The 15,339-nt window shown below is 40.1% G+C and overlaps 2 protein-coding genes across 2 annotated transcripts; both read right to left on the reverse strand.

Moving 5' to 3' along the window:
- Nucleotides 1-3,534: 3,534 nt before the first annotated feature.
- LOC136175889 (olfactory receptor 52L1-like) lies at nucleotides 3,535-4,488 on the reverse strand. Its single transcript, XM_065946077.1, has one exon. The coding sequence runs from the start codon at nucleotides 4,486-4,488 to the stop codon at nucleotides 3,535-3,537; it is 954 nt and encodes a 317-aa protein (XP_065802149.1).
- A 6,416-nt stretch (nucleotides 4,489-10,904) lies between these two features.
- Nucleotides 10,905-11,858, reverse strand: LOC136175890 (olfactory receptor 52E4-like). Its single transcript, XM_065946078.1, has one exon. It carries the CDS (start codon nucleotides 11,856-11,858, stop codon nucleotides 10,905-10,907), a length of 954 nt encoding a protein of 317 aa, XP_065802150.1.
- Nucleotides 11,859-15,339: the final 3,481 nt, after the last annotated feature.

Consider the following 15,339-nt stretch of genomic DNA (forward strand, 5'->3'; position numbering starts at 1 on the left):
AGTCATGTATGGATGTGAGAGCTGGACCATAAAGAAAACTGAGTGCTGAAGAATTGATGCTTTTGAACTGTGGTGCTGGAGAAGACTCTTGAGAGTCCCTTCGACAGCAAGGAGATCAAATCAGTCTATCCTAAAAGAAATCAGTCCTGAATGTTCATTGGAAGGACTGATGCTAAAGTTGAAGCTCCAATACTTTGGCCACCTGATGTGGAGAGCCAACCCATTGGAAAAGACACTGATGCTGGGGAAAATGAAGGCAGGAGGAGAAAGGGATGACAGAGGATGAGATGGTTGAATGGCATCACCAACTTGATGGACATGAGTTTGTGCAAGCTCTGAGAAATGGTGAAGGACAGGGAAGACTGGTGTGCTGCCGTCATGGGATCACAAAGGGTTGGACACAACTGAGCAACTGAACAACAAATTTCAGCAAAAGAAGAGGAAACTCAGTACATCTTTTCATTTTCCTCCTGACAGCCTACAGGTAATTCCACCTGTGGTCAAATCCCTGGTTAGTGACCTATAGAGTCCCACCATCAGGGCACAGGGGCTGTGACGTTCACAGCCTCTAGGGAAAGTCACACCACCTACTCAAACCAGTTAATTCTCATTAATGAACAATTACTTAAGAGTAAGGATCTGTAGATATATAGTTTATAGTTTGAGGAAAACTGGTATCCTAAAAAGGAAGGGCCATGCTAAACAAACAGAAAGGCGATTCCATTACAGAGAAGAGAGAATGAAGAAAAACAGATTTTTTTATAATAAGTAATTTTTTCTTAAATGTCCTTTTTAATGCATTTTTGAGGTGGCAGAAATGTAAGGCAAAAAGTAAACCAGCAGAAAAGATAAGAATGTTAATCCAAAGCATCAGTACTGACATTTAGCTGAATGGCTACACAGTGAAATACTTTCATAATATTGATAAATGTTTATCATGGATAATCAAGGAAAAGAGAAAAAGTCCAAGTAAACACTGTTAGGAATGAAATAGGGGATATACTACAGACACAGTAGAAAATTAGATAATAAAATAATTTAAATAATTTTCTCATACTGAATTTGGATGTGAGTAAAATAAATAGACCTTCAGACAAGAACCGCAAATCTTTTCAAAAGGAAATTTTAAAAGACATCCTCAGACAGAGAAATATATATCTACTAGAAAGATCTGAGATGAAAACTATACACTGCTTAAGCTATAGGTTAGTATGTTGTAACAAAGATCCCCCCAAAACACAGTGCCTTAAACCAGTTTCAAATTCATTTCTGTCACAAGTTTAAGTCAGGTTTGGTGGCCCAGGAAGAATCAGGACACAGACTTCTCTACAATGTTACCCTGCCATCTTCAACACACATTTCCATCTTTTGATCCAAGGAAGCTGCTTCACATCCACATTCCAAGCACTGGAAAGTAGTGTAAATGGAAGGAGAAAGCAAATTACTCCTTTTGTAATCCACTCAAGCTAAGTACCTCTAGTGGCAAAGTAGTTGTTTCCCAGTGTGTGTGACACAGCATAGCCAGGCTTCCCCAGGACAACTGCAGTTTCAGTTCAGTCGCTCAGCCATGTCCAGCTCTTTGTGATCCCATGGACTGCAGCACACCAGGCCTCCCTGTTCATCAGCAACTCCTGGAGTTTACTCAAACTCATGTTCATTGAGTCGGTGATGCCATCCAACCATCTCATCCTCTGTCGTCCCCTTCTCCTCTCACTTTCAACCTTTGCCAGCATCAGTGTCTTTTCAAATGAGTGAGCTCTTCACACCAGGTGGCCAAAGTATGGAAGTTTCAGCTTTAACATCAGTCATTCCAATGAACATTCAGGTCTGATTTCCTTTAGGATGGACCAGTTGGATCTCCTTGCAGTCCAAGGGACTCTCAAGAGTCTTCTCCAACACCACAGTTCAAAAGCATCAATTGCTACAATATTGTAAAGTAATTAGCCTCCAATTAATAAAAATTAAATGAAAAAAAAAAAAGCACCAATTCTTCAGTGCTCAGCTTTTTTATAGTCCAACTCGCACATCACACATGACTACTGGAAAAACCATAGTCTTGACTAGATTTGTCGGCATTTGTTGGCAAAATAATGTTTATGATATGCTGTCTAGGTTGGTCATAACTTTTCTTCCAAGGAGCAAGCATCTTTTTATTTCATGGCTGCAGTTACCATCTGCAGTGATTTTGGAGCCCGAAAAAACCCCAGGACAACTTACCATAGTTTAAGTCCCACACCCAGAACAGTGATGAGGATATGTACTCCATCCTGCAATAAGAACTCAGCCAAATCCTCCCTTACTCACCCACATTTACTAACCAAATTAAAGACTTCATACTCAGCTCTATAATAGAAGACTACTTATTAGGAGTAAAATTTACAAAGAAAGGAGAAATTAGAAACACTAACCATCTACTCTACCACTTCTACCACCATGGAATCTCAAGATAGGATACTTTGATTGATCACTTGAGCATCTTACTTCTAGGTACCAGTGACATGATTTCTTCCAGGACTAAAAAACATTATAACCTTTCTAGGGACTCAAAATAGTTAAGATCAATATTAAGGCAACATCCTACAAACAGGCAACAAATCAATTAGGACAATTCTCTTGTAAATTTTTACCCAGTTCCTGTTAGCAGAGATGGAGGGAGGCCTCATTGAAATCACTCCATATTCACATTTCAGAAAAAGTAACTCAGTTTAGGAGGCATAACTGCTTCTAAATTTACTGACAAACCTATGCTTATCAACATCATATTCTAGCATATGTTATAGTTTTGACATACAAATAATTACATGGTTACTTTTGCTTGGTTAAATTAATACTTATAAAATACATAAATTGAATACTTCATCTTATTCCTTCTTTATCCAAAGAAAAATACAGGTAAATTAAAATGCAAAACGTTGAAATACAACAGATTTTTTAAAAAAGAAAACCACTCTTCACATGTGTTTCTTCACTAAATTCAGGGATATCACATTATTCCCTATTACAGTATCTGCTCCACATAAGTTTCTTAATAACACCTATATTTCAGTAAAAGGTATTTTCTCACATTGTGACTATTTCAAATGATTTGAGAAAGGTTCTTACTACACAGGAGCCTAGTGACCTGAAGCTCACAACACTTACAATTTTGATGACACTCAAAACTAAAACCAGGCAACGTTGGGACTTCCCATACACACTCTAGGAGATGTTGCACAGTCAGTCATTAGATAGAAAAAAACGGCATATCTAGAGCCACCATCTGTTTCTCCTAACCCCAGACCCCTCCATCACCAGGAATAGAGAAATGTTTGGATTAGGAAATAAAGGATGGAGGAAATATTCACAATTAGCCTCTCTAGGCACATCCCAATCAACTGTGGAGCCAAGTGTTCATGATATTCTTTGCCATGAGACTATTATGATTAGAAAGATTTCTCACAATAACAATGGACTCTATCCATATGGCGAAGACCAACCATGGGCTCCTGACAGCATGGCTGGCAAGAACCTCTGAAGAAAATGATTGGGATGTGTTCAGATCTGTCCCTTTATGTCAAACACCCTGAGTACTCGCTGGCGGATCTGCTGAGTCTTCACCCCATAGACCAGAGGATTGAGTGCAGGTGGCACCAGGAGGTAGAGCGTGGCCAGAAGAACATGGACGTGATGGGGCACCTGCTGGCCAAAGCGGTGAGTGAGGAAGGAGAACATTCCAGGCACATAGAAGACCAGGATGACACAAATATGAGATCCACAGGTGCTAAAGGCCTTAAGTCGGGCCTCACCCCCTGGTACCTTCAGCACTGCCTGCAGGATGAGGGCATAGGAAACACCAATGGCCAGGACATCTAGGCCAACCACAAGCAGTGCCACCGCCAGCCCATAGGCTCGGTTCACCGTGCTTTCTGAGCAGGCGAGTTTTACCACGGCCATGTGTTCACAGTAGGCATGGCCTATGACGGTGGCCTGGCAGAAGACAAGTCTCCTCAACAAGATGGGGAAGGGGAGGAGGAGGAGTAGCCCCCGCACCAGCACCGCCATCCCAATGCGCCCTATGACCCTGGGATGCAGGATGGCAGAATGGTGCAGAGGGTGGCAAATGGCTACATAGCGATCCAGAGCCATGGCCACAAGTACACCCGACTCCATGGAAGAGAACGCGTGGATGAAGAACATCTGGATCAGACAGACGGTGTACCCAATCTCGTGGGCGTGAATCAGGAGCACTGCCAGGGTTTTGGGTGCGGTGGAGGAGGCTAGGACCAGGTCAATGCCAGAGAGCATGGCCAGAAAGAGGTACATAGGCTGGTGCAAGGATGGGTCAGTCCAGATGGTGAGGAGGATGGTGACATTGCCCAGGAGGGCAAGGAGGTAAAGGACACACAGCGGGAGGGCTATCCAGTGCTGGCTTTCCTCTAAACCTGGGATGCCGATCAGGAAGAAGGATGGCTGGGTCAGCCTCCAGCTGGAATTCCTCAGGGTTGTCATCTAAATGGCTTGGAAAGGGAAGAGGCAAAAAAACCCAAAATCATGATTTCTTCATTCTTTATGGATTATCACATTGTCCAGATCTGGCTACTATCTTCATGAGATGAAGAAAGAAGTTTAAACTGTAACACAAGGGAAGAAAATCAGATACTAGGAGGAAAATCTCTTTTTCTTCTGATAATTTACCAAAGGCAAGATATCCACATATCTTAATTAAGGGAGACTAGTTTCTTTTAGGGATAAGGGTAAGCATAGACTGCTTTTAGAGATATGTTGAAACTCAAACATTCAATTACTTCTAGTCTGCAAGTGTCTACACAGAATAATTCTTTTTTTGCCCCTTGGCATTGATCAACACTATAAATCAGTCTGCTACTTTTTAAATTAGTATTCCTCAGATTCCATGACTTAGTACTCTACCAGTATTTTTCTTGTATCCCCAGTCCACCACTTTCTCCATCTACCTATTAGTTATATGTTACTGATTCCAAGGACTCGATCCTTCCTCTCTTCCATATTCTGTACTTTATCCCTGATTGAGCTCACATGAGTTTAAGTATTTATATACTTTAATTTATACACTTCCAACCAGCTTTTTTAAGTCAAATATCTTTCTGAAACACAAATCCACTTTTCCATTTGCTTCCTAAATATCTATACCACATGCTCAACATATTCAAGACTGAATTAACTTACCTATTCTTCCTAAATCGGCTCTACTTCACTTTTGCCACATTTTTGTGAATTACACCGCTGTCAACCTATCCAACCCAATATACAAACTTGAAATTACCCTTGCTTATTATGTCTCTCTTGCTTGCAAAGTCCCATGGACAGAAGAGCCTGATGGGCTACAGAAAGATTCTGACAGTACTCAGTAAGAGCGACTGAGCATGCACAAATCAGTCTCTCATCCTTTTTACTTATTCACAGTGTCTGTTGTCTGGATTTTTAACCCTTCTTATACCCACTTCTTTTTCTCAACCCCCCAGTGTCAATGTTTAAGTCATACTCCCTACTCCTCCAAACTGTATTGTTTCCTTAAATCTCTCTGCTTTTATCACTTATCTTTTCCATCCACTCTCTATTCTCAAGCCAAAGGGTTCTTAAATGCATCTAAAATGCAGGTGTCATCATGTCACTTCTATAGTTAAATTTTTTTAGTTCATTTAATCTGTGAAATAAAACTTACATTTATGACTAGTATACAAAGTTTTCAAAGTCTATCTTTTTGTATCACTTTGACATGTACTTAAAATATTCCCACATGTGTAGCTTACTTTAACCATTTTTATGTTTCTGGAATTATATGAGTATACCATCCTATTTTACTGGGCTTTTTTTGGTATTCTTTCTCCTCCTCATTATCTGAATTGCTATTTCTTCAAACTTCAGAGTCCACTGTCTTCTGCCTCTTAAAAAGGATTCACTGACTATGTTTGAACCACTGATTGAGTTATGAGCATTTTATTTCATTATCCTTCTTTGTTCATCCACAATTTTCTGTTTTATCTATATCATAGAGATTCTTTCAGTGTCTTAATGATTTATATCAAGTAAAGGACCATGTCTCATTGAAATTTATAATTATCAGCTGGCTGGCAGAGAGTTCATGATGTAATAGGCTAACACAAGCTGTGCAGGAAGACAGATTAAAATTTTAATTCTGCACTTTTCACATTCTATAAATGAAATCTTGGTATGATGCTTAAACTCTCTGTCTATAATGCCTCATCTGATGGTAAAGCAAATATTAAGTGTTACAAGTGTTTATAAATATTAATTAAATGATGTATATCAGTTATACTATAAAGTATACACAAACTCATAGCTGGTTCTGTAATCTTACCCTCAAAGGCAAAACCTTTTATGATACTTCTCCAAAGCAGTCCTGGTGACTATGAACAAGGTACTGAGAAGGGATGTTATTACCAATTGGCAGGTACCAGAGGCCTCCCAAACCCATCTGAATAGAGCCAAAAGTAACCTCCCGATTGGTTAGAGGCACATAGAGCTAAATCTGCTGTCCCAGGGACAGCTGATTACATAAGCAAGGAGTGGTACCTACCCCTGACCAGATGGCTAATGTTGGTCCAGTGTTGGGCATCACTCCTAAGCCTGTACATCCTGATTACTGTGATAAGAAATCTCATGCTCAGGAAGCTAAGAAACCCCACATTGCTGTGTAAGCTCAGATTTCTCATATTCACAGGTCAGACTCAGACTCAATAAATACTTTAGTGGATTTTGTACTTCAGTATGTTCTATCCTCCATCTATTGTGAATGTTGTGTGCTAAAAGTTATCATAATTGAGCCATTCCTTTGGACAAAGAGCTGATTCACACAAAATTGCTTCTCTTTCCTGAGTGTAAATCTTGTTCAGTGACTGATCTATGTACAAATACAACATCCTGACATATTTTCCCCTATATGAAACAACACTGAAGTAACATCCCAGCTCAAGAGCATCCCTATAGAACCAACATCAGCATCTGGGATAACTGGATCACAGTTTAACTTCTTTCTCTGCTTCATCCTGCTTCCTTCACTCTTGACAGGTGTTATTTCCAAGTATACTTCAAAATAAGTCACCTACATACAAATCTCTGCACTAGGTTTATTCTAGAGGACCTAACCTAAGATAAACGCCACCTGTCTCAGGTGAATTGAGCACTCTGCTTCTCTTTGGGGAATTGTGGCAAGCATACAGACATTAACTTCAATACTATATAGCAAGTATAGGATAAATACACATCTCAGACAACTCATCCCAGGAAGTTTCCAATGAGGTAGGCTAAGATCTTCTTTATCATATCTTTCCATCACCAGGTAAACTCTTCCCTTGGTCCCATCTCAGATAAAGCAGCTACCAGTCCACCCCAAACCATGTTCTCCTTTGGAATAAAGTTTCAAGTGCAGTCTTTTCGTTCTTCCGGTCTATAAACATTTCATTTATAGCTAACAGGAAGCCTCAGTTATTCATTTATTCAATAGATATTAAATATCTACCAAATCTAAGTATTCGAATAGATGTTGGACCAAAACACAGCCACCAACAGCTGATGGGACAAAATGGTCCTTGTGATCACAGATTATGGAATGATACTTTTAGATACATGATCATAGGAATAACTAGTAGAAGTTATAAGTATTATAAGTCAAAAATAAAGTGTTTTATGAGAACATTCTCAGCCTGGAGAGTTCAGGGAAGCCGTCCTAAATTCAAGTTCATGACCAAAAGAATGGGTTAAAAGTGACGAGAGGGGTGAGGGTAAACTGAGGATACAAAATCCCTGAGGCAGGATAGAAGGGAGCTTGGTATTGTCAAAGACCTGAAGAAATCATGACATTGGGGAATGTAGTTCTTAGGAACTTAGCCTGGCCTGTAAGTAAGACTGCACCATGCACATTTTAGGTCATTTTAAAGGGCAGCAGAAAGTTATGAAGATTTTAAGCAGAAGGTTGAAACACAATCAGAATCTCATTATTAAGTATCATACTAGGAGTATAGATAGGAAGGAATGAAGCATAGATAATGGGACATCTGTTGGAAACAAGCATAGCAATCTTTAATGAGGTTCAAGTCTAAGTATACGCCATGGGAATTGGTAAATGAGATAGGATCTTTGGGAATAAAGAAATGAAGAATAAGAAAACCTAGAGTGTTCAAAGGGTCATTCACCCTGAAGTCTCCTTCCAGGACTATGGGTAGCTAAATAATAAAGAAGATATTGATTAAGTCATCATTTGATGAAAGAAAAGATATTAGTAATGGGAAGAGGTAGAGGATGATATGCGTGAATGACACGAACCTCAAAATTACCAGTCTGTGCTTGTTTGTTTGGTAGTCATTAAAAAAAAAAAAAAAGAATGAATGAACTGAACACTGCATTTGGGAACAAGAACAGTAAACTCACTTCCAAATCAGAGGTAAAAGAGGTGTGAGAAAATGGATGTTCCCCACTCAGTAGGAAGTGTAATATTTTAATTAGAAAAATATGAGAGCTATGAGAGCACCAGCTTCATACACATTTAGTAGACATTAAATGATAGAGTTTATGTATAATACAGTTCTATTCTCTAAGCTTCAGAGTACCACAGAATAAGAGGAAAACAACAAGAGCTGCTCGTATTATCAAGATTTTACACTAAGGTCAATACAAAGAGGGAGCAGCCACAGGGCTGTAGAGGGAGATACCTTAGGTGGATGGAGGTTTGAGTGATAATTACCATCAATAGACAGCTTTGATCTCTGATGGAGCTTTGATGGAGCAGCTTTGGCTGCTCCCTCTCTTCTGCCGATCTTTCTTCCACTCCCATCAGTGGAGCAGGGATAAGAGAAAGGTGGTCCTCCTCTTTTTGCCCTTTCTTTGAAAAGTTTTCTTCTTACTAATAATGTTGAAGATTAATAATTAACAGAGAAAAATATGGGATTATACAGTGTGGCATAGAACAGAAGCCACTTCAGAGAAGGATTGAGGCAGATTCCCCATAGGGACCATAAATTTAATCCTGGTCCACTTATCCACCCAACAATTCAGACTCATAGTCTCTAAACTCTGGTCATTTATAGCATCAATTTAAACCCAGTCTAACCCATGTCCCATCTCTGCCCATGGCCTCCCATTGAGAATTAATGCTCTATAACTTAGAACCAACCTTTACCATAGCACTATCACATTTTATCATAATTTCTATATTTTCAAGTTCATTTCATCATCACACTGACAGCCTGGTAAATACTCAGGGTGAGGAAGAAAATAATGAAGAAAAGGAGAGCAAATAAAGAAAAAAAGAAAGACAAATGCTAGTTTTCTCTTTGTTCCTTGCTTCTGCACAGCAGAGAGTCTGTGCTATAAACATGTCCTCTAATATGTTTGCATAGTATCCAAAATACCACCAGTTGAACTTGTAATACCTGAAAAGACTAAGTTAACGTGCCCTTAGTCATGATGATGGTAGTGAAGACATTACTATAAATAGTAGTTGCAATGGCAATGACATTTTTGTGACAATTTATTTAATTTCTCCAATAAAAATGTATTGAGTACCTACTGTTACACTTATGAAAACTTATATGTTCATTTATGGAAAAACACAATGTGATTGATGAGGAAATATGCTAGTGATGACACAGTCCATGAAAAGAATGAGATGTATTTATTGAACAAACATTTATTGAGAGCCTATTATGTGTCAGATTCTATGATAAGAATACGACACATCTAACTCACAATTTACTAAAGATGGGGGACAGAGATCATTCATTCAATCTGTATATATATATATAAATTGTGATGGATAATGAAAGAAATACACACAAAGCTCTGGTTTCAAAAAACAGGTGACCTTATCTAGTTCAAAAAAGTCTTCCTCAAGAAGGTGAGGTTTGAATGGAAATTTAAGATGAGTAGAAATGGTAAGGAAAAGGACAGGATGATGCATTTCCATTAGGAAAAGCCCGCACAATACATAAATGGAGGAAGTTGGACTCTTGAAGAGCTAAAGAAGGAAACATGTTATTACAAATACATAATACTCACTCAACACTACATATATTGCAAGAGTGTGTAAATACCTAAGAGCATACAATAAACATTACAGTGAGTACCAATGGTAGAAACTGGAAGACAATGGGCAAGAGTGTTAGAAATGAAGACAGAAAATAAACAAACAAAGCAAGAATTAGGACAATAATTATTGTGTGCAATAAATTTTAACTCAGGTCTTTGTACCGGAGACTAAAAATGAGGAAATAAAGAATTATCATTAACCTGAGGAGTTAAAAATACATAATAATATAAGAGCCATGGGAGGTCATCCATCTCAAAAACAGGCTAGAAAAATACAAAGAATAAAGATTTCAAACATTATTGACAATTTTGGAGTTAGATGGAACATGAATATTTTACAGTTTCTCTCATCATCTTAAGACTTAAAGTCTTAAGAATTTGACACCCCAGTTTCTGTGATGCCAAGGTTTTTCTGATAGAGGGAGACTTACTCCTTCCACAGACAGGCTACGTGTCAGCATCATGGTGGTGGGAGGTGGCCCATGTTTTCATATGAACTGCTGAGTCACTTGATCCAGATCTATTAAAGTCTATTTATTTCTTAATTACCTGATGCATTTATTTGGTCAAGACAAGTAAATAACAAACTTTTAAGGGGAAAGGTATCCAAAAAATTACTTGCTGATTGATCAACTGATACGCCACCAGCCCTTCTCAATTTTCATCCAAATATCTAAACGCCATAGGTCTCAGAAGAGATCTCCCAACTTCTAAACACTCAGGATACTTCATTTACTTTCTCTTCTTTGTCCCCACCAGGTAAGTGGCATGGTCTTATGGGGCTCCCATCCCACAGGGGAGGGTCACCTTGGCCCCCAAGGTCCAACTAATGAGAACTACACTCACGTGGGATCAATCTGGTTGAGACTTAGAATTTTACACAGGTGCTCCCGGATCTGCTTGGTCTTGATTCCATAGACAATGGGGTCCAGTGCAGGGGGAAATAACAAGTAGAGATTGGCAAGGATGACTTTGGCAGCAGAGGCTGTGGGTTGGCCAAAGCGCTGCATGATTACAGAAAGAAAGCCTGGTCCATAGAAAAAGAGAATGACACAGACGTGAGCTGTACATGTGCTGCCTGCTTTAGCACGTGCCTCAGATGAAGGCAAATGAATCACGGTCCTCACAATCTGCCCATAAGAGTAGGCAATAAAGGCCACATCCCCAGCACCAAGAAAGATCGCCACAGCAAAGGCATAGAGGCTATCCACGGTGGTGGCCCCACAGGCCAGTTTCACCACCGCCATATGCTCACAGTAGGTGTACGCAATTGTGTGGGAGCCACAGTAGGGCAGTCGATAGGCCAGGCTTGGAAAGGAGATGGTCAAACCCACACCTCGAAGCACCACCAGGCCTCCAATCTGGGCAACGACCACCGGAGTGAGAATGGTTGCATAACGTAGTGGGTTACAGATGGCCATAAAGCGGTCCAGGGCCATGGCCACCAGCACTCCTGATTCCATGGCAGAGAATGCATGGATGAAGAACATCTGGAAAAGACAGGAATAGGAGCTGATGGCTGTAGCACCAAACCAGAAAATGGCCAGCATCTTGGGCAGAGTGGAGAGAGAGAGAACCAGGTCAACAAAGGAGAGCATAGCAAGAAATAAAAACATGGGCTGGTGAAGACTGTGTTCTGTCTGGATGAGAAAAAGCAGGACACCATTCCCAGTCACTGCCAGGAAGAACATGAAGCAAAAGGGAAGTGAGATCCAAATGTGGACAGCAGTCAGTCCTGGGATGCCAGCCAAGAAGAAAGTATGTGGGAAGAGATGAGAATTATTGAAAAAAGTCATGGTGGTCATCTCACTTAGAGGTGTGAAGTGCCCCTGCAAAGAAAAGCAAGCAGGTTAAATTCAATGAGGAGATGAGAAGCTCAGGATATGTGGTCTCACTAACTCCACCATCACCATCAGTCTTCCCCCATTATTCTAAGAAAATAATCAAAAGTAATTTTCAATTTAGTCAATATTTCTGCAAGATCTTTAAACACAGAAGAGGCAAGTCAGCTTGGTCCAGTGGGAAATGCATTGAACAAAAAAAAGCAGAAACCAGTTTCCAGAATTACACTTCCTACTGTATCTGTGGCCTGCAGCAATTCACATAATTTAAGCAAATCACAGATTCAAGTAGATGCCCAGGAACTGTTGTAAGTGAAACTCCTTCCCATCATTCTCTTATTCCCAAATTCTGAATCTAATCAGCATAGATCTCATATAAGTCTTATACAACCAACCTTCATCTGAAACTGCCCCAAATCCTAACATGTGGAAAATTCCTTAATTTGGAGACATTCTACTTCTCCAAACTCCACTGACTTCCAGGTTACAGAATAAATGGTCCCTGATGACTCCAACACTGATTAGGTTCTTCCTTGGATTATTCCCCAATCATTTCACAAATGCATATCTTGCTTCTTTCCCCAAAATCATAATAGAGATCTGATTTTATCACCTCCTGTATCTCCCTCTCCTTCAGGGTGGTATTGTACAGGGGTAGACACAAAGTTCAGAGTTGTGGTTATCTGGAATAAACAGAAACTTTTTTAATAATAATCATATGAAAGTCAAAAACTCTATATCACAGCTATACTGCTGAGAACAGGAAATAAAATGATCAGATATACCTTCCAGTTCAGTTTTTCATGTAATCACATAAAGTGTACAGAATTACACATATCCCCAGCATGTACTATACTCAAACCATCATTTTGTAGGTTAGAAAACTAAGGTCTAGAAATAAGCAAAAAAACCCAGAGTCCCAGAGTTATTAGTGGCAGAATCAGACAAGATCTCATATCCACTGATACACAAGCTAGGAGGATATCATCTTGTCTTCGAGTGAACAGTGACTGCTGTGGAGCAGAGGAAGAACACCCAGGACACTGTGGACAGGAGTGGGTAGTACAGGGACCAAATGGCATGGCAGATGAAGAGTGACTTAGGGATTATGTGTCTCTCCAGCATCCCCCAACATCTGCAGTACCACAATCCTCTCATGTCAAAGAAAGACACAAGGACATGCCGAGACCTGGGCCCAGGGTTTGAGAGGGTTTTGGAGCATAAGAGTGATTCACATTCCAGGCACAGACATTAGAGCTGGGTTCATCTCATACTTTCAATGGCAGCAAGAAGGAGTCTCTAAACATAGGGAAAGGAGCAGAAGTTAGCCCAGGAGCATAGCTCAGAAAAGAAGGAACATAAACGCATTAACATACAATATTTGTTTTTCTCTTTCTGACTTACTCAACTCTGTGTAACAGACTCTAGGTCTATTCACATCTCTACAATTGACCCAATTTCATTCCTTTTCACGCCTGAGTGATATTACATTGTATACATATAACAGATTTACTTCATCATACAGCAGATATTAACACTACATTGTAAAGCAATTATACTACAATTGGAAAAAAAAAAGAAATTAAAAAAAGAAGGAACAGTGCAGCTTTAAAATGATCAAGAACATTTTGCTTTTCTCTCCAAGAGAAATTACATGACTGTTGCCCATACCTTAAAGCATAGCTGCTAAGGAGACTATGTGATAACAGCAGAAGGCATAAGAGCTTGGAAGATAAGGATATTTGAGTGGGCCTGTAGTTCTGGTGTCTTGGAATAAACTCTGGACCGGAAGTCAAGATCCTGGTTCTAGGTACTTTTTCTGCCGTTTGTTTTCTGTGTGACTTTAAGCAAAGCATTTAACCATTTTCAAGCCTTAGTGTCCTCACATGTGAAAGGAATATACTAAAACCTACTTCATAGGATCATTATGAGAATACAGTGACATACAGTATGTGAAAATTCCTTATCAAATGCTAAAAACAGTAATTTTATTGTCACTGAATTATAAGAAGTAAATGATGCATTAGGAGTTATCTGATTAAGAGCAACAGAAACTTTAGTGATTTCACAAAAGATGATAGGTTCCACAAAAAAAAAAAAAGTAGATTCATCCCATGGGTGGATGTTGTTTAGTAGTAACCCAGAGCCACCTAGTCAAAAACACTATATCCTCCCAGATAATGCTCCTTTTCTCCCTCCCAACACACATTGTTTCCCTCAAGCATCCCCAGAATGTGGTGCTGTGAGGGAAGGGGTGTTGGAAGGTGTCAAGAAATGTGGTTTTGATCACCTGAGCACCTGCTTCAGATTATCCAAAATGCTGCCCAACCTTAAGCCTCAGCCCACTTTGTGGAATGAAACAGTGTCTTCAGGACTGTGTAGGAAATAATTACATCTAATGGCCCAACTATCCCCTCAGGACCCAGCAAATGTCCCTCATTGTAAACCTCATGTCTCAAGGGAAAGTCTAACCCAGTAAGCTCAACTCCTTTATTTCCATCAGGGAAGTAGTAAAATGAGATTAAGAATCCTGGGGCTAGAGGATTCCTGGAGGCAGATTTAGGGGCCTCCATAAATATTTTCCTAAGGCTCACCCTGCAGGCTTCAAGGAGAAGCCGACTTATAAATAACTTACTGTTGAGCCAGAACCAACAGGATGTTTGCCTGCTCTGGAGGAAGTAATTCTCACACACCCAATTCCCCCCGTTGTATACGACGCAATGTGGAAGTGTTAGTCACTCAGTCGTGCCCAACTCTTTGCGACCTCATGGACTATAACCTTCCAGTCTCCTCTGTCCATGAGATTTTCCAGGAAAGAATACTGGAGTGGGTAGCCATTCCCTTCTCCAAGGGATCTTCCTAACCCAGAGATCAAACCTGGGTCTCTCACATTGCTGGCAGATTCTTTACCACATAAACCACCAGAGAAGCCAGATCTCTGATGATGCAAATCATCAGTTTTGGTGATATTTCCCCTTTTCCCTACTGATATCAATACAATGCATTTTTACCCCCAGACAGCCTATCAGATTATCCAGATCTGGGAAGATTGGGGGGGGAAATTAAGTTGTAGATGTAGCCTATATGAATCTCTCTTCTTTGGGCCTACCCTTAAACATTACTCACCAAAGAGTCGCACTGACCTACAGAGAGATGAGAGAAGTTAAGCTACCAATCAGGTCCCAAGAACAGGGTATTTAATGGGTCCCTTTTCAGGCACTGCCTGCAGGGATCCAAAGTGAAACTCCCACCATCCAGATACCAATTAGTACTCTGCTCCCTCTTCAAACAAAGTCTAACAAGGTCTCTTCTTATTACTGAGTCCTCAGGGGACAGCCCCAATGGGGAATGTTTTGAACATCATACTTCAGGGTGCCATGTCAAGAGAGGGCTAAGGGCCTGCAACCAGAAGAAAGGAGAGATGTCCTGTGATGGG

Source organism: Muntiacus reevesi, chromosome 9 (genome assembly GCF_963930625.1).
Source record: "Muntiacus reevesi chromosome 9, mMunRee1.1, whole genome shotgun sequence".
In the NCBI taxonomy this organism is placed as follows: domain Eukaryota; kingdom Metazoa; phylum Chordata; class Mammalia; order Artiodactyla; family Cervidae; genus Muntiacus; species Muntiacus reevesi.

Coding starts and splice junctions, on each gene's coding strand:
- LOC136175889 (XM_065946077.1), bottom strand. CDS start 4,488: ATGACAACCCTGAGGAATTCCAGCTGGAGGCTGACCCAGCCATCCTTC.
- LOC136175890 (XM_065946078.1), bottom strand. CDS start 11,858: ATGACTTTTTTCAATAATTCTCATCTCTTCCCACATACTTTCTTCTTG.